At 45.0% G+C, this 24227-nt stretch overlaps 1 protein-coding gene across 2 annotated transcripts in view; it reads left to right on the top strand.

The window, feature by feature from the left end:
* The first annotated feature begins 277 nt into the window (after positions 1-277).
* The window catches only part of AP3B2 (adaptor related protein complex 3 subunit beta 2), a 182880-nt gene continuing 158930 nt past the window's right edge, over positions 278-24227 (top strand). Inside the window, exon 1 of one of the 2 annotated variants that reach the window (XM_073579566.1) lies at positions 278-451. In XM_073579566.1, the coding sequence (XP_073435667.1) occupies positions 345-451 (107 nt within the window). In that variant the 5' untranslated portion in view covers positions 278-344. The remainder of the gene's footprint in view (positions 452-24227) is intronic. The other variant, XM_073579567.1, reaches the window with a different exon arrangement.

Genomic DNA, 24227 nt, shown 5'->3' with positions numbered 1-24227 from the left:
AATCCTACGGAAACGAATAATTGTGGTGAGGAATGAAAACTGACACAAGAATTTGATAAATAAAGAAAAGTAGTGTTTGTAAATCGCAAATAGAGAAACTAGAGCCTAATGGCCATGGAGAGGCATGGAGGAGTGTGAGCCACAGGCAGAGGCCACCTGGGAGCTATTGGGGCACCCAGCCTTTACTGCAGTATTGTGTCCCCCCAATCTAGTCACACACTGAGGGGACGCGGCGCTGAGAGGGTTAACGCACGGCGGCCAGATTTCGGCGGAATCTCCTCCTCTGGTGACGTCAGCAGGGGCCGTATACTGCCAGGCGCTGTCCGCGCACACAGTGCTGAGCCATGTCCGCCAGTCCGGGGTACAGCGAGGAGAAAGGGGGCAGCCTGGGCGAGCCCGAGTATGGCCAGGACCCTGCCAGCGGGGGCATCTTCAGCAGCGACTACAAGAGGTACCATGGCGGGCACACTGCGATCGCGCACCATTGCCGCAGGTGGCGCCCGTGTGTAACCACTGCTCAGCTGTGCAGAGTAGCCGGCGCTAGCCCACCACCCACACAATGGAGGCTTGTGCGGGGCTAGAGGAGGGGTCGGGGGCTGCAGCCATCCCATGGCTCGGGCCTACAGATGGCACAAAGGTGTCACCCAGGCTGCACAGTACCAGGGTCTGTCACAGCCCTGCACAAGTCCTGGTGTGGGGGGACTATGGGCCTGCTGCACAGGGGGCATCACCAGCCTGTGGCCCCTGAGACCTCACACCTGAAATGCAGCCAAAAATAGCCATAGTGGTGACGTCACAGGGGGCTGTTCACTTATATAGGTGCCAGGCCCAATGTATCTTTTCAGCTCAGCCCATACAGGAACCACCAGGGATGCCAGCCTTACTTTTTATTTTTTCACATCAGGGACAGACAATATTTTTACAGACACAACAACAAAACATAATAGTGATTACAGGTGGTCCATGTCTGCAGTCCATAATTCTGGTGTGAAGACATCGGCTGCATTCACTGTAAAATGATGATAATCACAGCATAATCTGTACAAGAGTCTTCAGCCTCAAAATAATCACGGACAGCTTCATTATTCCTAAAGGGAATCTGTCACCCTATTTCAGCCCTACCAGCACCGCCATCAGGGGCTTATCTACAGCATTCTGTAATGTTGTAGTAAAGCCCTCCCCCCTGATATAACCTGAAAGATAAGAAGAACAAGTTAGATTATACTCACCGGGGTGGGGTGGGTGTTGCGGTCCGGTCCGGCGCCTCCCATCTTCTAGCGATGGTGTCCTCCTTCTTGCTTCTCCCTCGGCTCATGCGCAGGTGTACTATATCTCCCCTATTGAGGGCAGAGTAGAGTACTGCACTGCGCAGGGAAACGTCAGAGAGGTCCAGCGCCTGCACACTGCGGTACTCTGCTCTGCCCTCAACATGGCAGATAAAGTACGCCTGCGCAGGAGCCGCGGCAGAAGTAAGAAGGAGGACGACTAGAAGATGGGAGATGCCAGACCAGACTGCGACACCCATCGGATCGGACGCTGGGATGAGTATAATCTAACTCGTTTTTCTTATCTTGCAGGTTACATCGGGGGCTTATCTACAGCATTACAGAATGCTGTAGATAAGCCCCTGATGGCAGTGACCACAGCTAATAGGGCAAAAATGGAGTGATAGATTCCCTTTAATGGACGGGGACAAGAAGTGCCCAATTTTTACGGACTATCTTGGAAATTCTGGAAGCTTGGCAACCCTGAGCACCATCCACCTCCTAAACATCACCTGGATTGTGCCAATCCTCACTAAGACTCCTGTAGGAGAACGGCACAGGGTAAAAATTGATGCATCTTTGAATTTGCAAATACGTGCTCTTTTAAAGGGGTTCTCCACTACTAAGACACACCTAAACTAAATGTTCGACCCCGATAAAATAATAAAGCCTATACTCATCTCCTGGGCCAGCTCTGTTCCAGCGCTGTCATCACTCGCGGTCCTGGGGCTGTAATGCGGTGGAAAGACATGTGATGCCCGGCGCCCAGTCAGCGCTGACGTCACTGTCCCCGTCTTTGGACAAACTGAACATGAAGATGAAGTCCGGGCTGGAGCTGATCCCTGGCTTCCTCTTCATGTTCTTTTCGACAGGAGGCAGAAGCAGTTAACGCCAAGGCAGATTGGGCATCATGTGTCATTTCACCAGATCACAGACCCAGAGACTTGCATTGGGGAGTTTGATCCATGGATCGGACCAAAATCAAAATGTCCTCATGGTTTTAGTGCTGATCACTCTCTCCCTAAAAAACACAGAAATGTGCACTGCCCAATAAACTATAATGAGTACGAGTTCTATAGGATAGATGAAATATGCAAAAAACTGACGTCTGAATGAGCTCTTCCTCGCGGACCAAACATGATGGGAAACGTTATATTTTGTCCCTCTGTTAGATGTGCTTTACTCAAGTCTGCATAGAAATCTCCTAAATGGGACGAACAGATGAGCAACACATTCACACAGTTACATTCCTACCATAGAAAAGCAATTGTTGCACAATAACGTCTTACTACTATCTATACTAGTGTCCAAATGTTACTAAATGCTGCACTGTCTCACAGCAGAATACATGTGTAGATGTGACATAACGGAATGACTCTACTCCAATGCTGAAAAATATCAGATTGCTACCTACATAAATTCTGGCCAAATCTTTACCTATAAAGCAAGGTAAAAAATGAGCCACATAGATTGTTTCCAATATATTTGTTTATAGGGGGCCTTCAGGCTTTAACTATTGATGATCTATGTTTAAGATAGGTCATAAATACAGCAGCACTTGACTGGTAGGTGCAGGCACTAGGGAGAGAGAGGGAAGTGCAGAACCAGTGAGGCCATAAACGCTGAGGGGTGAGAGGCAGGAGGCCAGGGAGTGCTGGCAGACACACACAGGCTGGAAAATCCCCAGCACAAGCTGGAACTTTGGCGGCATCTTGTGGCCAAGAGAGGAAAACACTATAAATTTATATTTGGTGTGTGTACACTACATATCCTCTTGATCATAACACCAAGGGATAAAAACTGAAAATTTGACTACAACTACATAGCCAGTTATTGCGATAAACTTCCAGAGGTCAGCACTGAGCAGCGACTACTGCTTTTTTTATAACGGCGCCTGCTTACACGTACACGTGTTTGGATAAATAACAGACAAAGCCCCCTTTTGTCAGGGCTCGCCTTCCGTATTGCATTTGACCCCAGCCCAATTTGGGATATACCTTCGATAACAGGACTATGTAAGCTTCTTTAGCCATATCTTGGCTGTGGTATCCCCCCCCTCTCTCTCTGTGTATACCTCATGGCTGCATACTCTGCTCCACCATCCATAGATAAATTTGTGAATCAGGGTAGCTCCAAATCAGTCAAGACCAGAGCTCAGGTTGCCAAATCTCCTCCTAAAATATCTGACTGTAACACCACCATGTCTGAGGAATCCCTGCAAGCAATTGCTTCTATTACAATGAAGCTCATGCCGGTGATTGACGCCAGACTTCAATCATCACTGGAATCAATCACATCACAGCTAACTGAAAACACCAATAAAATTTCAGTGGCAGAACAGAGGATTTCTGACTTGGAGGACACGGTACAATCCTTTGTTACCCAGCTAAAGGACAGAGACCACGGGATAGAGCAGCTTCGGGAAAAATTTGATGACCTGGAAAACCGGAGTCGTCGTAACAATCTACGGATCATCGGTGTTCCTAAATCTGTAAAGGACCTACACCACCTTACTTCCTCATGGCTCCCACGAGCACTCAATTTGCTTGACATGCCTGACTATGGTGGTGGAGCGTGCGCACAGAATTGGACCTAAGCGCTCTGATCCGAAAGCTCGTCCACGCCCGGTAATTTTCAAGTTACTCAATTACCAGGACAAACTTCAGTTGCTCCGGGCGTACCGAGCCACCTCCTCATTGAAATACGAGGGCCATTCCCTCCTTGTGTTTCAAGATTTCTCCTCCTTGGTGGTGACCAAGCGCCGTGCATTTTCTTCATGTATGGAAACTATTACATGACAAAGGCAATCGTTTTGCTCTTCTCTACCTTGCACGCCTTCAGGTGGTTCTTCAAGGAAAACCAGTACTTTTTGATGACCCAGATAAAGCATTAGAGGAAGTTGAGCGCTCTTTCCGGGCTTCCTCTCCGGTCACTTGACTCTGATTTGTAGCCATGTGTTATTTTGCCTTTAAGATTTGATTTTGAGCTTATGGCTTGATTTATATTGAACTTTTGTTCTTATCTCATGTTTTTCCTTCTAGCGGATACCATTAGTTAAGATAACTTAACCCGATGTTCAACTTTTTGGTTTATATGTTGTTTCTCAGTTCAGTTGGGGGTGGGGGGGTGGGTTCCCTCTCCTGGGGTATGCTCTATGTCCGGTCTCTTTGGCTAACTTGGGTTGGTAGGTTTGCTCGCTGGGACAGACCTTTGCCCAACTACTCTTTTTCTCATTTCTACGTTCTGTCCCCAATGTGGGATAGGTTAACATGGCCGCCCCTAATAACATAGCTTCTCACATGAATATACGCTCCATCGAACTTCTATCATGGAATGTGGCTGGCCTCAATTCACCGGTAAAGCGCAGAAAAGTACTAGATCACATTACTCGTCTACCCCCCCCATATTGTCTTTTTACAAGAAACCCACTGGCTATGCAGGGGTCACCCAGCGCTCCGTAATAGATATTATGCGGAGTGTTTGGAGGCTTCCTTTACACAGAAAAAAAAGTGGTGTGGCCATTTTGTTTCATAAGGATCTCGATTATTCTATACAGGATGTGGTGAGGGACCAGGCAGGGCGATATATATTAGTCAGAGCTATTATTGAACAGAGGGAATATTGCCTTATAAATGTTTACGCACCCAATACTATGAGCCCCTCCTTCTTTGCTAAACTTGAAGAGATGGTTCACGGCTGGCATCCTACCAATATATTATTGGGTGGAGATTTAAACACCCTTCATGATGCTTTTTTGGACAGATCTTCCCCCTGCCCGAATCTCACCCTCCATCCAGAGCGATTTCTACCTTGTTAAGCAGGCTTGTCTTGGTTGATGCCTGGAGGTGCTGCCACCCTACGGAAAGAGAATATACCTTCTATTCTAGGGTACATGATGTTCACACTCGAATTGATTATTGGCTAACTTCTGCCTCTCTTCTTTCCCTTCTAAAAACAGTTGACATTCTCCCTTCAATTATCTCAGACCACTCCCTGGTCTTACTTACTCTGGAACTCCCCACTAATAGATCTGTGTGTTTGCGCTGGCGCTTCCCCTCTTATCTCTATACTTCAGATGTTTTCAAGCGTATATGACAGGCTGGTGGGAGACTTTCATGGAGGACAACTTGGAACACTTGGACGATATCAATCTATTTTGGGCCACTGCTAAAACAGTACTTAGGGGATATGTTATCTCTTATGTGTCCCAGAAAAAAAGGAAGTTGTTGTCCTCCTTGCGGCCTCACCTAGACCAGCTCACTCAGTCGTATAGAGACTTTAAATTACATAATACTCCCTCCTCAAGAGAGGCTTACCTGACAGCTAAACAAAATTTAAATACCCTATTACATGAGCAGGCACACAACCAATTAGCTCATCAATGTAACCGTTATTTTCGTTGGGGTAACAAACCAGGACATCTCCTGGCATAACGAAGCCATTCAAAGCGGCTACTAGGGTTCCCAATATTGTCTTACCCGATGGCTCTATCACTCGTGACCCATCCCAAATTTGTGCGGTTTGTAGAGACTTTTATGCAGATCTTTATGGCCCATCTCTGGACTCTCGGGAGGATGGATATGCATTCCTAGACAAGGCTTGTCCACCAAGGCTTTCTGACTCTCAGTGGAAGATCCTAAACCAGCCAATTTCTTCTGAGGAGGTAAGATCAGTCATTAAATCTTCAAATCTGTATAAAGACCCTTAATCACTCCACACCTCACCTCTCTTTTTAACCATATTTTGGACTCGGGTTCTCTGCCGGATCGATTTAATGAAGCCTGTCTGTCATTACTACTAAAACAGGGCAAAGATCCGCTTCTCCCTGCCTCATACCGCCCGATTTCCCTTTTAAATGTTGATTTTAAATTGCTCACCAAAATCATGGCTAATAGATTACAGTCTATGCTTCCTGATATTCTTACCTCATCTCAAACGGGCTTTGTCCATGGTCGGTCTATCACTTACAATATCAGGACGGCGTTAGCGGCCATCACACATAGTTATCAGGCTAAGGCCAAGCAGAATATACTGGTCAGCCTCGACACTGATAAGGCTTTTGACCGTGTGTCCTGGCCTCATCTTATCAGAACTCTGAAGTATAGACTGTTTGGCTTTACCTTTTTTAATTTTATACACACAATTTACACTAACTCCCAATCTTCGATTTGGCTTAATGGTATCCAGTCAACCCCTTTTTCCATCTTCAGGGAGACGAGGCAGCGCTGTCCTCTGTCACCTTTGTTGTTTAATATTGCCCTTGATCCCTTACTAAGATATCTGGAGATGATCCCTTCCTTTGGGGGCATAGGAGTCGGTCACCATACACTTAAAACGTTGGCATTTGCTGATGATATCTTACTCATGATATCCAATCCTAAGGAATCCATTTCCTCTATAATGGACGCCTTTAATGAATTTGGAGCAGTTTCAGGATTTCGTACAACTTTAAATAAATCTCATGCTTTAGCCATTTTTAAAATTGCTCAGAAACGCTGGCCGTTCCCTTTTCCCTTTCAGTGGAGAAATTCTTTATCTTATCTTGGCATTGACCTACCATCAAATCCTCATGATATCTATAAATTAAATGTTCAGCCTCTTATTTCTGTAGTTATACAAGAAATTCAATCCTGGAAATCCCTTAAATTATCCTTTGCAGGTAAAGCGCATCTAATTAAAACGATCTCTTTCCCTAAAATACTCTTTCCTTTACAGACGCTCCCGGTTCTACTTTCTAAAGCTGATGATAGGCTGCTGACATGAGCCTTCCGCCAATTTATTTGGGGCTCAGAAGGGGGCTCTAGAATTAGTGTTTTTAAGCTACAGCAAACCAAATCTTTGGGTGGACTTAATCTCCCAAATTTACGCCTCTACAGTATAGTGGCTGCTTTTCGCCATTCCCTTGATTGGTTATACGCCTTTAATCGCTTCACTAATACCCCAATAGATGAGGCCATGTGTAGACCCTTCAGCCTCCCAGCATTGCTTCACCTACGAAATGCTGAAATTCCAGTGGAGGTTAGAGATAATCCTCTATTATGATCGGTAATCTTGGGATGGCGTCATGCTAGACGAGTTAGCGGTCTTGACCCCCACATCTCGATGTTTCTTCCCTTTCAAGGTAACCCCTCTTTTCTACAAGGCAAGCCACCTTCCATTTACAAGGTGCTTGGAAACAATGGGTGTAGACTGGTCCGAGATACGTTAACAAATAATCATTGCCTTCTTACCTTAGAGGACATGGTTTTCAAATACCCAATCCTTACAGAAGACAATTTTACTCTCTCTCAAATTAGACGTTACGTAAGCTCAATATTGCGAGACATACCGGATGATGCTAGAACACACCCTCTAAATTTAATATCCATTAAAGCCCAAATGGGAACTTATTCTATGAGTCTTATATATAAATCATTATTGCCTTCTATACATTGGTCAGACTCTTCACCAAACCCTGGAAACTGTCGGGTAAATGACCTTTTGAAAGCCACTCTGCATATTAACTCTATATTACCGTATGACAGTTACATAACCATGTCTCTTATGATATTTCATAGAGCATACATCTCCCCGGAGGTCAAGTCTAAAATGTCCCCCTCAGGGGACTATCCCTGCCCTAAATGCTTACACTCTCCAGCTGATATTTTCCATTGCCTTTGGGACTGCCCAAAAATAAGGGAGGTGTGGGATACACTTCTGCAACATCTCATCAACACTTTTGGCATATCTATCTCTCCCCGGAGTGGGCCATATTTAATATTCCCGCACAGGACCAGCAGCGCCGCATCTTGTTCATATGGGCGGCAGCCACACGTAAAAGCATTCTCCATTTGTGTGCACAGGATATAACACCTTCTTTTTTTAGCTTAATTACTACAAAAGTAACATATCTCTTCAAAATGGATTGGATAGAGGCCTTACTTAATAAAGAAAAAGACACTGAACGCTTTTTTTTTTTCACATGGTCCTTGTTTATCAATACTCAGACATCTTCCACATGCCAGGAGATACATAGTTGTTTCCAGCTCACCAAATGGTATATGAGAGAGCAGCTTGCTGGTAATATCCCTGTTAGACTGGATTGAAATTGTGTTATGAAGTTATGGAGTTTGCCCGTGGGGAGGGGTGGGGGGTTATAGTTGAAAACATGCCGTCTAATGTTACCGTATATACTCGAATATAAGTCGAGATTTTCAGCCCAAAAAATTGGGCTGAAAGTCCCCCTCTTGTCTTATATTCGAGTCATATACAAAGGGGGTCAGAGGGGGGGGCGGGGGTGTCAGGTCATACTTACCCATCCTGACGCTGTCTCTTGAGCCCCCAGCTTCTCCCTGTGCTCTCTCTTCCTGCCTTCAGCGGTCACGTGGTGCCGCTCATTAAAACTCATGAATATGCGCATATTAATGAGCGGTATCACAAAACCGCTGAATGCAGGAAGAGAGAGCGCGGAGAAGCTGGGGACTCAAGCGACAGCGTCAGGACGGGTAAGTATAGCGATACTCACCTGTCCTGCATCCATGGCTGCTTGCTGCTGTCTGTCATCGGTCAGTGACTTCAGACAGCAGAGGGCGCGGTGACGTGGTTAGTGCGCGCCGCGCCCCCTGCAGTCTGAACGTCACTGACTGATGACGTGGCAGATAGCGGTGAGCAGCCATGGACGCAGGACAGGTGAGAATCTGACACCCAGCGACGGAGAGGCGTGTATGTCATTTTTTTTATTTTTACATGCTGCAGCAGCATGGGGGCAGCATATGAGGGAACAATCTATGGAGCTTCTTGTGGGGCAGAATATGGGGGAATAATCTATGGAGCTATTTATGGGAACAATCTATGGAGCTTCTTGTGGGGCAGCATATGGGGGAACAATCTATGGAGCTTCTTCTGAGGACACCATATGGGGGAATAATCTATGGAGCATTTCCCACCCTAGACTTATACTCGAGTCAATAAGTTCTCCCAGTTTTTTGTGGCAAGATTAGGGGGGGGGGGGGGGGGGGTCGACTTATACGCGAGTATATACGGTAATAATATTGCATAAATGTTCTTCTGTTATGTTATTGGACATTATATGTATACTTTGTATTACACTCAATAAAGACGGTTTAAAAGAAAAAAAAAAAAAAAAAAGATAGGTCATAAATATCAGATTAGTGGGGGTCTGATATCCTCCGATCAGCTATTATAAGCTGTGGCAGCTGCTGGATGTAAACAGTGAGTGGGTGCAGCTCTGCTCACTGTGTTGTGACCATTCACTTCAATAGGAGCTGAGCTGCAGTATTTACCAACACCCACTTGACAGTGATTTTTATGTTTTTTTTTAATTTGTTTTATTTTAATATTTTTTTACTGTGCTTACTACTTTTTTCTGGGTCTGTAAGAAGCTAGAATAACATGCATTATGCAGATCATAGATACCAATGATCTAATGCCTGCTTGGTATCATTATCAGTAGGGAACTGCATATGAGAGAATTCTGGGATAATACAGATGATATTCTCCCCGCATGCTCTCCTCTAGTCTGACATTTCAGATGCTGGTCACATTAAGCGGAATTGTATGACACAGTTTTAGCGTGATCTATTTTAAAGGCTTGACACAAGTCTGCAGTCACTCACTGTGACTGTAGAATCATGATGCGCACGCTGATACCATTCCCCGTCGCCAGTGCGAGTGAGCAGCCACTTGACCTCAAATCCAATTTATATACTTGCGGTCACATGTTGACTAGACATATTCAGCGTTGCTCCATAGATTTGAATTGTGATATGGCTAGTTGTCACATGACCGCTGATCAGATCGCACTGGTAATACTGGGTGGGGACCCGATGCAGAGCGCACACCGCATGCTGCCACGATTCAGCAGGACTTGTGTCTAATGCCCAGACAAACCTTTTAATGCCAAAGCAGTTTCCCACCACTGCACTAATAAGACACAATACAGGGGAAACACCACTTATCTTTGCTCTGTTGCGTGCGCTCCTAGCAACAGAGCCCACCACCTGTGTGCATCTTCTCCTCCACCCTGATCCATCACATAACTGGATCCGTCACCATCGTGCAGCCTGGGAGCAGAGTCCATCACCACTTGCAGCAGTCCAGTACACAGAGTCCCAAGATGAGTCCAGCCTCTGCCAAGAATCCAAGCATGCTCGAGTCCAGTTCTCAGCAACCAAGTAGAGCATGCTGAGTGCAACTCTCTTCCAAGTCGCCACTCCTCCAAGCCATGCCCGCACTTCCCGCCGACACCACAAACTGCGACTCCACCAAGCAATGCCAGTCCTTCCTGCAGACACCATTAGCTGGCACTCATCCTCTCTGGCTGACTGCGCAGGACTCCTATCCCGCTCCATCCTTCCACCAGGCTCTCCAACAACTCAGAAAGAAATATCACCAGCGGTGAGTGAACCCCCTAAGCACACCTTTATAGGGAGTCACACCTGATCCCTAATTAAGTGAACATTAACCTAAACCTATGGTGCGATACCGCTAACCACCACCAGGGACAGTCAAAACACCTTTGAACTCAACCAAAGTAAAAAAAGTTCACTTTGTGCTTTTAATACCGCCAGATCCAACACTGGATCATGACAAAAAGGAGTTATTCCCACCTTAGATATTTATGGCATATTTACAAGATGTGCCATAAATGTCTGGCCAATGCAGATTCCGCGTAACTTCAGAATGTGGGTTCCCCAACCCCAAGAGGTAGAAACTATGCGATACATTTCTCAACATTGAAATTGGTATATAAAAACCGGAAAGGTGTGGTATTATGGTAATCACAAGCTGAATAGACATGTTAGTAATATGCAAATTATAAAAAAAATGTAAACAACATTTTCAAAAGATTTCCATTTATTCCATGAGTACAGAAATGCACACCTGGACTTGGTTTCAATGTAATTAGTAAGGGTTGTCTGAGGAATGTTTTTCAATGCTGAGTGAATTTGGGTTCTCAATTTATCAAGATCCACTATTGGAGGATATCTTTGAAATTCCATATGTGCTTGATGGAAGACAAGTCTGGAGAGGCTGTAGGCCATGGTAGCACGTTTAGGCCACGCAAGCTGTGCTTAGTTTAGTCATGGAACTAGTGGTACGACCACTTCTACAAAGTGTCCCAGTAGCTATTTTTCAACACGACACCAGGCTGCATGTTGCTTGTGTTATTGTGAGTAGTCTGCATGTGCCACCAAGGCCTGCAACATCGCCGGACTTGTCTACCATCAAACACATATGGGATGTTATTGGTCGGCTATTACAAAGGGAGCTGCCAACAGCTGCTTGTAATGATTTGCGTTCCCAATTGCATTCAGTGCGGCAGAACATCCCTCAGACGACCATTAATAACCTGATTGATAGCATGCCATGATGCAAAAATGCGTGTATTCCTGCCTGTGCCGCTCATACTCAATACTGAATAAATCAAGAAGTTTTGAAAATTTTATTTTCCCTTTTTCATAATTTCCATATCATTAACATGTTTATCTTTCCAGTGATTTCCATAATTCCACAACTTTTCTTTCTTTCTGTTACAATTGAGGAGTGTCCACTATGTATCCCTTTAAATATTTTACTAAATATTTTGTATCTTATTTTGTATAATGTTTAGCCAAAACAGCTGAAACCAAGATTTGTGACTTGTTTACATATTTGCAAGCTTTCCACTTTTGGTCACACAACTACTCTTGTCAATGTGCTGCTATTGTGCTGTACAGTGAATACCACTACTGCCTTTTCACTATACATTGACCCACTAAAGGATGCATTAGATTGTGGCTATATTATGATGATGATATATTGGATGTACACTAGGTCAACAATATATCAATGTTCAAACATAGAGTAATGTTCATTCTTTCAGTTGAAAATTAAAAATTCAAATTGTCTAGTTGGCATAGCTTGGTGACAAGGATACTGTGTCTCGAAAGCATGAGTTTTAATACATGTTAACACTGTTAAAACCCAAAAAACCTGAAAAATATGTAGTCGTTACAAATATAAAAAACATACAACTCTGTACTCAGGGGAACTTGTCTTTCTGGAGGGTGGCGGTACACAGATATTTGGTGCCTCTCGTTCTCAGTAAAGGAGGTACCAGAGATTGGATATCCACTAAAAGTTCTATTAGGGAATTGTCATATGTTTTATTTTATGATTTTCTTGTAATATTTAACAGTGTTGTTAGGTCAGAAACACTGGCACTACTTTAAAGCAAACCTGTCATCAGGATTTTGCTAAGTAAACTACAGACATTGTCAGGTTGACGCTGTTACACTGATTAAAATGACATGGGTTAAAGAAATCCATCTTGTGGTTCTTGTGTAATCAGTGTTAGAAGTTTTCAGTTAATGAAATGCTCGTGCTCCAGGGTGGGACTGTGGGCGGCTCTTTTTTTCGAGCTCTGGCATCATTGTCATCATTCTGGCTTAAATGACAGGTCATTGAACCTTCAGTGACCTGCCCCCTATTTTAAATACTGCACTTGCGTAGATTAATAGCATCACTTGCAGATAGATGCTATTGCGCATGCGCCGCCGGCGGGCGACATTATGGAAGCATAGAATGATAGAGTCGGAAGGAACCTCCAGGGTCATCAAGTCCTATCCCCTGCTCAATGCAGGATTCACTAAACCATCTCAGACAGATGTCTGTCCAACCTCTGTTTGAAGACTTCCATTGAAGGAGAACTCACCACCTCTCGTTGCAGCCTGTTCCACTCATTGATCACCCTCACTGTCAAAACATTTTTTTCTAATATCTAATCTGTATCTTCTCCCTTTCAGTCTCATTCCATTGCCTCTTGTGTTTCCATGTGCAAATGAGAATAAGGATGATCTCTCTTCACTGTAACATCCCTTCTGATATTTCTAGACAACTATTAAGTATCCTCTTAGCCTACTTTTTTGCAAACTAAACATTCCCAGATCCTTTAATTGTTCCTCATAGGACATGCATTGCAGTCCTCTCCCCATCCTGGTAGCTCTTCTCTGAACTTGCTCCAATTTTTCAATGTCTTTTTTTAAACTGTAGTTGTCACAAATCATTAAGGCCTCTTTCACACTTCAGTTTTTTACAATCAGTCACAATCCGCCAGGTTTTGAAGAAAAACGGATCCTCAATTTTCTTTTAAGGATCCATTTTTTTCCCCATTGACTTCCATTATTGGCGGATTGTGACGGATTGCCGTCCGTTGCATCCGTTTTTGGTGCGGATCCGCCAAAAGTTCCTGTCCGTTACCATCCTCAAAGATTTCAAAACGGAGCTTGCCACGTTTTTTTCTGTGGCGGATCCTCCAGACACTGAATTAACCCGAAATTCTTTCTGGCTGCCGGACAAAAATCTCTCTCTCTCTCTTTCTCTCTCCTTTTCCAGGCTGCGATTCCTTTAAAATTGTTCATTTGTCGGATCCGTCAAAAAAATGGACGGGTGCCATCCGTTGTCATCAGTACTAAAACGGATCCGCCATCCGTCCTTTTGGTGGATTATGACTGAAGTGTGAAAGAGGCCTAAGAGGTTCATGACAGCTCTGGGTCTGCTGAAATTTAAATGTTGTTTTTTTTTCCTTTGGTTCAGCAAGAGTTAATGTCAGTCTCTTGCTGGCAGTTCTTTTAGCTTGGTCAGCTAATAATGGTTGGTAACCACTCCCACCTCCCTTTAATTAGTCAAATGACCCTTCAGCTGATCGTCGGTTATAAAGTTCTTCTTCTATGCAGACCAGCTAGGTTTGTGGAGCTTCACAGTGACTGGACTGTGGTGTTGCTGCTGTTTGAGTTCTGATTCCAGGTGCCATTTTCTCTGCTGCTGCTGTGGAGCTTAGCAGCAGAGCCTGAGCAGCGTATTTCCTTTTGTCTGTCCCCTGTTTGTCTTTTCCCCTGTGTGTTTTCATCTGCAGTTGCGAGGCTAGCATTCTTGCCGGCCTGTGCAGAGGGAAGGACTCACGCATAGGGCGTTAGGGAAGTGTTTAGGGACAGGTACAGGTTGGTGTCAGAAGGTGTCCCATTCCCCGCTAACGACCGTTAGCGCCTTTTTCTCCTTTTCCATTCCGTTGTATTTATTTGCTGTGTTATCCGCCGGACTTACCCATGTCCCAGCGTGACAGTGGTACCCAGAACTGACCACAGTATTCTAGATGAGGCCTGATCAAGGAGGAGTAGAGGGGGATAATTACTTCACGTCATCGAGACTCTATGCTTCTCTTAATACATCCTAAAACTGTGTTTGCCTTTTTTGATGCTGCATCACACTATTGACTCGTGCTATTTGTGATCTATTAGTGTACCAAGTGTCAAGCTTATTTAGAGCATTCTGAATCCTTTCTCTGTTTTCTCTAGTATCAGCTATCCCGCCTAGCTTTGCATCGTCTACAAATTTGATTAGTTTACCTTCAGTTCCCTTATCTGGATCATTTATAGAAATGTTGAACAACACTGGGGCCAGGACAGACCCTTGTGGTACCCCACTTAAAACACTTCCAGTTGGATGTGCAGCCATTTATTACCGCTCTTTGAGTACGATCGCCGAGGAAGTTATGAATCCACCAAACTGTAGCCTTGTCAATCCCATACTTGGTCATTTTTTCAATAAGGATAGTATGAGATACTACAGTATATCAAATGCTTATCCACCCCGTCAGTGATTCCATCTTAGAAGGTAGTTAGATCAGTCTGGCAAATCTTGTTTGCTGCAAACCCATGATGGCTTCGGTTAATTACTGTATTATTATCCAAGTACTTACATACATGCTGTTTAATAATTTGTTCAAAGATCTTTCCTGGTATAGAAGTAAGGCTGACTGGCCTGTAATTTCCTGTCTCTGTCTTCTTTCCTTTTTTGAAGATAGGGACAACATTTTCCCTTCTCTAATCTTCTGGGACTTCTCCTGTTCGCTAGGATTTTTCAAAGATTGTGACTAGTGGTTCTGCAATTACCTCTACTAACTCTTTACAGGGGTTGTCCGGGCTTTTCACATAATCTCAGTACATATCTGGGCTGCAGAATTATGACAATAAGTAATTTACTTTCTGTCACTAGTTTGCACGGTTTTCTAGATATTCTGAACAGAACGTCCAAGGGGGGGGGTGTTATGGCATTGAAATGAGAACTAGTCGTAACCTCCTACTCTACTCCAAACATGCCCTCTATAGCAACAACCCCACCTTCCATAGCTACAGGCCCTCCCCGTCCACATGAAGAAGCCCTCATCACACAGTAACAAATCCTCCCCCTCTAGCAGCCTCACTGCAGAGAGCAGCTGCTCCTCCCCCAGACACACGCTGAACAGTGTTCTATGGAAAGTGAAACTAGTGAGGAGGGAAAATCGTCCTGTATTCTGGGACAGGCTGCTCCCATCAGTATTTGTGTCATTAGAGACACAGTGCACATACACTGCACCAAATCTGCTGCTGTGTGAAGACATCAGTGACACAGAGCTGTCTCATTCACACAGCAGAGGCTTTGTCACACAACAGATTACATCAGTGACTGCCATCCCCTGTGCAGATTAGAAGCTGCAGACCCCCATCACTGGCCATCACACAGTCTGTTCTCACTGCTGCCAGCAGCCTGGGACAGTGAGGGAAGGGATTACTGATAGTGAGTTATGTATTGTAATCATGGAGTGTCCCAGAATACAGAACGATTTTCCCTCCTCACTAGGTTCACTTTCCATAGATCACTGTTCAGCGTGTGTTTGGGGAGGAGCAGCTGGGTGGTCTGCTCTCTGCAGTGAGGCTGCTAGCGGGGGAGGATTTGTTACAGTGTGATGAGGGCTTCTTCATGTGGACAGGGAGGGCCTGTAGCTATGGAGGGTGGGGTTGTTGGTATAGAGGGCATGTTTGAAGTAGAGTAGGAGGTTACAACCAGTTCTCATTTCAATGCCATAACACCCCCCCCTTGGACGTTCTGTTCAGAATATCTAGAAAACCGTGCAAACTAGTGACAGAAAGTAAATTACTTATTGTCATAATTCTGCAGCCCAGATATGTACTGAGATTATGTGAAAAGCCTGGACAACCCCTTTAAGTGCTCTAGGATGTAATTCATCTGGACGAGGAGATTTAAATTAACCCCTTCACCCCCAAGGGTGGTTTGCACGTTCATGACCGGGCCAATTTTTACAATTCTGACCACTGTACCTTTATGAGGTCATAACTCTCGAACGCTTCCATGGATCCCGGTGATTCTGACATTGTTTTCTCGTGACATATTGTACTTCATGTTAGTGGTAAAATTTCATTCAAATAACTTGCGTTTATTTGTGAGAAAAACGGAAATTTGGCGAAAATTTTGAAAATTTCGCAATTTTCCAACTTTGAATTTTTATGCCCTTAAATCACAGAGATAAGGCACACAAAAAACTTGATAACTAACATTTCCCACATGTTTACTTTACATCAGCACAATTTTGGAACCAAAATTTTTTTTTGTTAGGAAGTTATAAGGGTTAAAAGTTGACCAGCGATTTCTCATTTTTACAACACCATTTTATTTTTAGGACCACATCACATTTGAAGCCACTTTGAGGGGTCTATATGATAGAAAATACACAAAAGTGACACCATTCTAAAAACTGCACCCCTTAAGGTGCTCAAAACCACATTCAAGAAGTTTATTAACCCTTTAGGTGCGTCACAGGAATTTTTTTGAATATTTAAAAAAAAATGAACATCTAACTTTTTTTCATAAAAAAAATACTTCAGGTTCAATTTTTTTTATTTTACCAAGGGTAACAGGAGAAATTGAACTGCAAAAGTTATTGTGCAATTTGTCCTGAGTACGCAGATACCTGATATGTGGGGGGAAACGACTGTTTCGGCGCATGGCAGAGCTCAGAATGGAAGGAGCGCCGTTTGACTTTTTCAATGCAAAATTGGCTGGAATTCAGATTGGACGCCATGTCACGTTTGGAGAGTCCCTGATGTACCTAAACAGTGGAAACCCCCTACAAGTGACCCCATTTTGGAAACTAGACCCCCCAAGGAACTTATCTAGATATGTGGTGAGAACTTTGAACCCACAAGGGCTTTACAGAAGTTTATAACGTACAGCGGTACAATTAAAAAATCATATTTTTTCCACAAAAATGATCTTTTCACCCCAATTTTTATTTTCCCAAGGGTAACAGGACCCTAAAAGTTATTGTGCAATTTGTCCTGAGTACGCTGATACCCCACATGTGGGGGTAAACCACTATTTGGGCGCATGGCAGAGCTCGGAAGGGAAGCAGCGCCATTTGACGTTTTTGGCTGGAATTGAGATCGGACACCATGTCGCGTTTGGAAAACCCCTGATGTACCAAAACAGTGGAAACCCCCCACAAATGACACCATTTTGGAAACTAGACCCCCTAAGGAACTTATCTAGATGTGTGGTGAGAACTTTGAACCCCCATGGGCTTCACAGAAGTTTATAACATAAAGTCATACAATTAAAAAATCATATTTTTTAAACAAAAATGATCTTTTCACCCTCAATTCTTATTTTTCCAAGGGTAACAGGACCCTAAAAGTTATTGTGCAATTTGTCCTGAGTACGCTGATACCCCACATGTGGGGGTAAACCACTATTTGGGCGCATGGCAGAGCTCGGAAGGGAAGCAGCGCCATTTGACGTTTTTGGCTGGAATTGAGATCGGACACCATGTCGCGTTTGGAAAACCCCTGATGTACCAAAACAGTGGAAACCCCCCACAAATGACACCATTTTGGAAACTAGACACCCTAAGGAACTTATCTAGATGTGTGGTGAGAACTTTGAACCCCCATGGGCTTCACAGAAGTTTATAACATAAAGCCATACAATTAAAAAATCATATTTTTTCCACAAAAATGATCTTTTCACCCTCAATTCTTATTTTTCCAAGGGTAACAGGACCCTAAAAGTTATTGTGCAATTTGTCCTGAGTACGCTGATACCCCACATGTGGGGGTAAACCACTATTTGGGGGCATGGCAGAGCTCGGAAGGGAAGCAGCGCCATTTGACGTTTTTGGCTGGAATTGAGATCGGACACCATGTCGCGTTTGGAAAACTCCTGATGTACCAAAACAGTGGAACCCCCCACAAATGACACCATTTTGGAAACTAGACCCCCTAAGGAACTTATCTAGATGTGTGGTGAGCACTTTGACCCCCCCAGTGCTTCACAGAAGTTTACAACGCCCGGGCGTGAAAATAAAAAATTCGTATTTTTTCCACAAACATGATCTTTTAGTCACCATTTTTTTATTTTCCCAAGGGTACCAGGAGAAATTGGACCCCAAAAGTTGTTGTCCAATTTGTCCTGAGTATGCTGATACCCCATATGTGGGAGAAAACTACTGTATGGGCACACGTCGGGGCTCGGAAGGGAAGTAGTGACGTTTTGGAATGCAGACTTTGATGGAATGGTCTGCGGGTGTGATATTGCCTTTGGAGAGCCCCTAATGTACCTAAACAGTGGAAACCCCCCACAAATGACACCATTTTGTAAACTAGACCCCCCAAGGAACTTATCTAGATGTGTGGTGAGCACTTTGACCCCCCCAGTGCTTCACAGAAGTTTACAACGCCCGGGCGTGAAAATAAAAAATTCGTATTTTTTCCACAAACATGATCTTTTAGTCACCATTTTTTTATTTTCCCAAGGGTACCAGGAGAAATTGGACCCCAAAAGTTGTTGTCCAATTTGTCCTGAGTATGCTGCTACCCCATATGTGGGAGAAAACTACTGTATGGGCACACGTCGGGGCTCGGAAGGGAAGTAGTGACGTTTTGGAATGCAGACTTTGATGGAATGGTCTGCGGGTGTGATATTGCCTTTGGAGAGCCCCTAATGTACCTAAACAGTGGAAACCCCCCACAAATGACACCATTTTGTAAACTAGACCCCCCAAGGAACTTATCTAGATGTGTGGTGAGCACTTTGACCCCCCCAGTGCTTCACAGAAGTTTACAACGCCCGGGCGTGAAAATAAAAAATTCGTATTTTTTCCACAAACATGATCTTTTAGTCACCATTTTTTTATTTTCCCAAGGGTACCAGGAGAAATTGGACCCCAAAAGTTGTTTTCCAATTTGTCCTGAGTACGCTGCTACCCCATATGTGGGAGAAAACTACTGTATGGGCACACGTCAGGGCTCGGAAGGGAAGTAGTGACGTTTTGGAATGCAGACTTTGATGGAATGGTCTGCGGGTGTCATGTTGCCTTTGGAGAGCCCCTAATGTACCTAAACAGTGGAAACCCCCCACAAATGACACCATTTTGTAAACTAGACCCCCCAAGGAACTTATCTAGATGTGTGGTGAGCACTTTGACCCCCCCAGTGCTTCACAGAAGTTTACAACGCCCGGGCGTGAAAATAAAAAATTCGTATTTTTTCCACAAACATGATCTTTTAGTCACCATTTTTTTTATTTTCCCAAGGGTACCAGGAGAAATTGGACCCCAAAAGTTGTTTTCCAATTTGTCCTGAGTACGCTGCTACCCCATATGTGGGAGAAAACTACTGTATGGGCACACGTCAGGGCTCGGAAGGGAAGTAGTGACGTTTTGGAATGCAGACTTTGATGGAATGGTCTGCGGGTGTCATGTTGCCTTTGGAGAGCCCCTAATGTACCTAAACAGTGGAAACCCCCCACAAATGACACCATTTTGTAAACTAGACCCCCCAAGGAACTTATCTAGATGTGTGGTGAGCACTTTGACCCCCCCAGTGCTTCACAGAAGTTTACAACGCCCGGGCGTGAAAATAAAAAATTCGTATTTTTTCCACAAACATGATCTTTTAGTCACCATTTTTTTTATTTTCCCAAGGGTACCAGGAGAAATTGGACCCCAAAAGTTGTTGTCCAATTTGTCCTGAATACGCTGACACCCCATATGTGGGAGAAAACTACTGTATGGACACACGTCGGGGCTCGGAAGGGAAGCAGTGACGTTTTGGAACGCAGACTTTGATGGAATGGTCTGCGGTTGTCATGTGCGTTTGGAGAGCCCCTGATGTACCTAAACTATTGAAACTCCCCACAAGTGACCCCATTTTGGACACTAGACCCCCCACGGAACTTATCTAGATGTGTGGTGAGCACTTTGAACCCCCAAGTGCTTCACAGAAGTTTATAACACTCGGACGTGAAAATAAAAAAATCATTTTTTTTCCACAAAAATGATATTTTTGCCCCCAATTTTTTATTTTCCTAAGGGTAACAGGAGAAATTGGACCCCAAAAATTGTTTTGCAATTTGTCCTGAGTAGGCTGATACCCTACATGAGGGGGTAAAACACTGTTTGGGCGCATAGCAGAGCTTGGAAGGGAAGGAGCACCATTTGACTTTTTCAACTCAGAATTGGCTGGAATTGAGATCAGACGCCATGTTGCATTTGGAGAGCCCCTGATGTGCCCAAACAGTGGAAACCCCCAATTCTAACTCCAACCCGAACCCCAACACGCCCCTAACCCTAGCCCTAACCCTAGCCCTAACCCTAGCCCTAACCCTAGCCCTAGCCCTAGCCCTAGCCCTAGCCCTAACCCTAACCTAACCCTACCCCAACACACCCCTAGCCCTAACCCTAGCCCTAACCCTAATGGAAAAATGGAAATAAATACATTTTCTTTTAGTTTTATTATTTTTCCCTAACTAAGGGGGTGATAACGGGGGGTTTGATTTACTATTTATGGCGGTTTTTATGTTTGGCGGCTGTCGCACGCTAAAAGACGCTTTTTATTGTAAAAATAGTTTTTGCATCACCACATATTGAGAGCTATAATTTTTCCGTATTTTGACCCACCGAGTCATGTGAGGTCTTATTTTTTGCGGGACGAGTTGACGTTTTTATTGGTACCATTTTCGGGCACGTGAAATTTTTTGATCGCTTTTTATTCCGATTTTTGGGACGCAGAATGAACAAAAACCAGCGTTTCATGAATTTCTTTTGGGGGGGGTGCGTTTACACCGTTCCGCGTGCGGTAAAATTGATAAAGCGCTTTTATTCTTCGGGTCAGTACGGTTACAGCGATACCTCATTTAGGTCTTTTTTTATGTTTTTGTCGGTTTTATGCAATGAAAACTATTTTATATAAAAAATAATTATTTTTGCATCGCTTTATTCTGCGAGTTATAACTTTTTTATTTTTTTGCTGATGATGCTGTGTGGCGGCTTGTTTTTTGCGGGACAAGATGACGTTTTCAGCGGTACCATGGATTTTTATATGCGTCTTTTTGATCTCGCGTTATTGCACTTTTTGTTTGGCGGTATGATAATAAATCATTATTTTTTGCTTCGTTTTTTATTTTTATTTTTTAAGGGGTTCGCTAAAGGGGTTAACTAATGGGACAGTTTTATAGGGCAGGTCGTTACGGACGCGGCGATACCTAATATGTGTACTTTTATTGTTTTTTTTTTTTATTATTTTAAAAAAATGAATTTATTGGGGAATATTTTTTTTTTTTTTACTAATTTATTTGGCGATTTTTTTTAATTTATTTTTACACTTTTTTTTAATTTTTTTTTTACTTTATTACATAGTCCCAGGTGGGACATCACTGTCCTGTGACAGATCGCTGATCTGTCACATCACAGATCACTGTGACAGATCAGCAATCTGTCACAGGCAGTGCACAAGGCTTCCTCATGCCTGCGCTTTGCAGGCACTGAGGAAGCCAGCTTCCCCAGGCCCCCGAAGGCCCCCGTCGCCATCTTGGATTCGGGGGCCTGGAGGATAGGAGTCCCCCGCAGCAGCGCTGCACATTGCGCTGCCGTGGGGGGCTCAGGGAAGCACGGAGGGAGCCCCCTCCCTGCCGATGCTTCCCTTTAACTCCCGGTACACCGCGATCGCGTTTGATCGCGGTGTGCAAGGGGTTAATGTGTCGGGGGCGGTCCGTGACCGCCCCTGACACATTGTGCCGGGTGTCAGCTGTGATAATCAGCTGACACCCGGCCGCGATCAGCGGCGCTCACCACGTGGGCGCCGCTGATCGCGGTAGACGTACTATCCCGTCCCCGGTCATACGGGCCCGGGTACCGTGGACGGGATAGTACGTCTCATGTCAGGAAGGGGTTAAATTAGCTAAGTGTACTCTCACCATTTCTCTGTTTATAGTTAGTGTGGATTCTTTTATTCCTTCGATAGCACTGTGAAGAACAGTTGATGTTACAATTGCTTTCTTAGAGAACACAGATGCAAAATAGGAATTTCAAAGTTCGGCCTTCTCAACATCATTTTTGACCACTTCACTCTTTTCATCTTGTAAAATTTCTATAGCATCTATGACTTTTCGTTTAGCATTATATTCTTCTTTAGATATGCCCTCCTCTTGTCATTTAATATACATTTCTTTTGTCCTTTTTAACAAGTGTTTAAGTTCTGCGTTCATACATCCTGGTCTCTTTAAATGCTCAATTATTTTCGGGATTGTTACCGATTGTGCAGTGAGAGTTTCATTTAGCAAAATCTCCCATCTTTCTTTGACATTTCTGTCCTTTAGAACAGGGGTCCCCAACCGCCGGTCCGCGGCCCAGCACCGGGCCGTTGCAGTGCCCTTGCCGGTCCGCGGACACAAGGGGAGCCGGGGGGCGGTGCAGCAGCTGATACTCACCCTGCATCCCGCGGCGGCTTCATCCAGCGCTGAGCGGTCACGTGCTACCGCTCATTTAAGGTCATGAATATGGACGCCACTCATCTCCCATAGGCGTGGCGTCCATATTCATGGACCTTAATGGGCGGTAGCACGTGACCGCTCCGCACAGGAAGAAGCTGAAGCGCCGCGAGATGCAGGGACGTGCAGCGACGGGAAGGAAGTTCAGCGACAGCGACGTGAGGGTAAGTATGATGGGGAGGATGGGGGAGCCAAGCGGAGCCATAAATATAAGGGAGGGAGAATGGAAGCGGAGCCATATACACAGGGGAGGGAGAATGGGAGCGGAGCCATATACACAGGGGAGGGAGAATGGGAGCGGAGCCATACGGGAGGGAGAATGGGAGCGGAGCCATATATACAGGGGAGGGAGAATGGGAGCGGAGCCATATATACAGGGGAGGGAGAATGGGAGCGGAGCCATATATACAAGGGAGGCCGGGAGACTGGGAGCGGAGCCATATATACAAGGGAGGCCGGGAGACTGGGAGCGGAGCCATATATACAAGGGAGGGAGATTGGGAGCGGAGCCATATATACAGGGGAGGGAGAATGGGAGCGGAGCCATATATACAAGGGAGGGAGATTGGGAGTGGAGCTATATATACAGGGGAGGGAGAGTGGGAGCGGAGCCATATATACAGGGGAGGGAGAGTGGGAGCGGAGCCATATGTACAGGGGAGGGAGAATGGGAGCGGAGCCATATATACAGGGGAGGGAGATTGGGAGTGGAGCTATATATACAGGGGAGGGAGAGTGGGAGCGGAGCCATATATACAGGGGAGGGAGAGTGGGAGCGGAGCCATATATACAGGGGAGGGAGAATGGGAGCGGAGCCATATATACAAGGGAGGGAGATTGGGAGTGGAGCTATATATACAGGGGAGGGAGGGTGGGAGCGGAGCCATATATACAAGGGAGGGAGATTGGGAGTGGAGCTATATATACAGGGGAGGGAGAGTGGGAGCGGAGCCATATATACAGGGGAGGGAGAGTGGAGCCATATATACAGGGGAGGGAGAGTGGGAGCGGAGCCATATATACAAGGGAGGGAGAATGGGAGTGGAGCCATATATACAAGGGAGGGAGATTGGGAGTGGAGCTATATATACAGGGGAGGGAGGGTGGGAGCGGAGCCATATATACAGGGGAGGGAGGGTGGGAGCGGAGCCATATATACAGGGGAGGGAGAATGGGAGCGGAGCCATATATACAGGGGAGGGAGAGTGGGAGCGGAGCCATATATACAGGGGAGGGAGAGTGGGAGCGGAGCCATATATACAGGGGAGGGAGGGTGGGAGCGGAGCCATATATATAAGGGAGGGAGAGTGGGAGCGGAGCCAT

Source organism: Dendrobates tinctorius, unplaced genomic scaffold (assembly GCF_039654945.1).
Source record: "Dendrobates tinctorius isolate UK_male_01 unplaced genomic scaffold, ASM3965494v1 ptg000062l, whole genome shotgun sequence".
NCBI classification, from domain to species: domain Eukaryota; kingdom Metazoa; phylum Chordata; class Amphibia; order Anura; family Dendrobatidae; genus Dendrobates; species Dendrobates tinctorius.
This window is presented reverse-complemented; position numbering and strand designations above follow the sequence as displayed.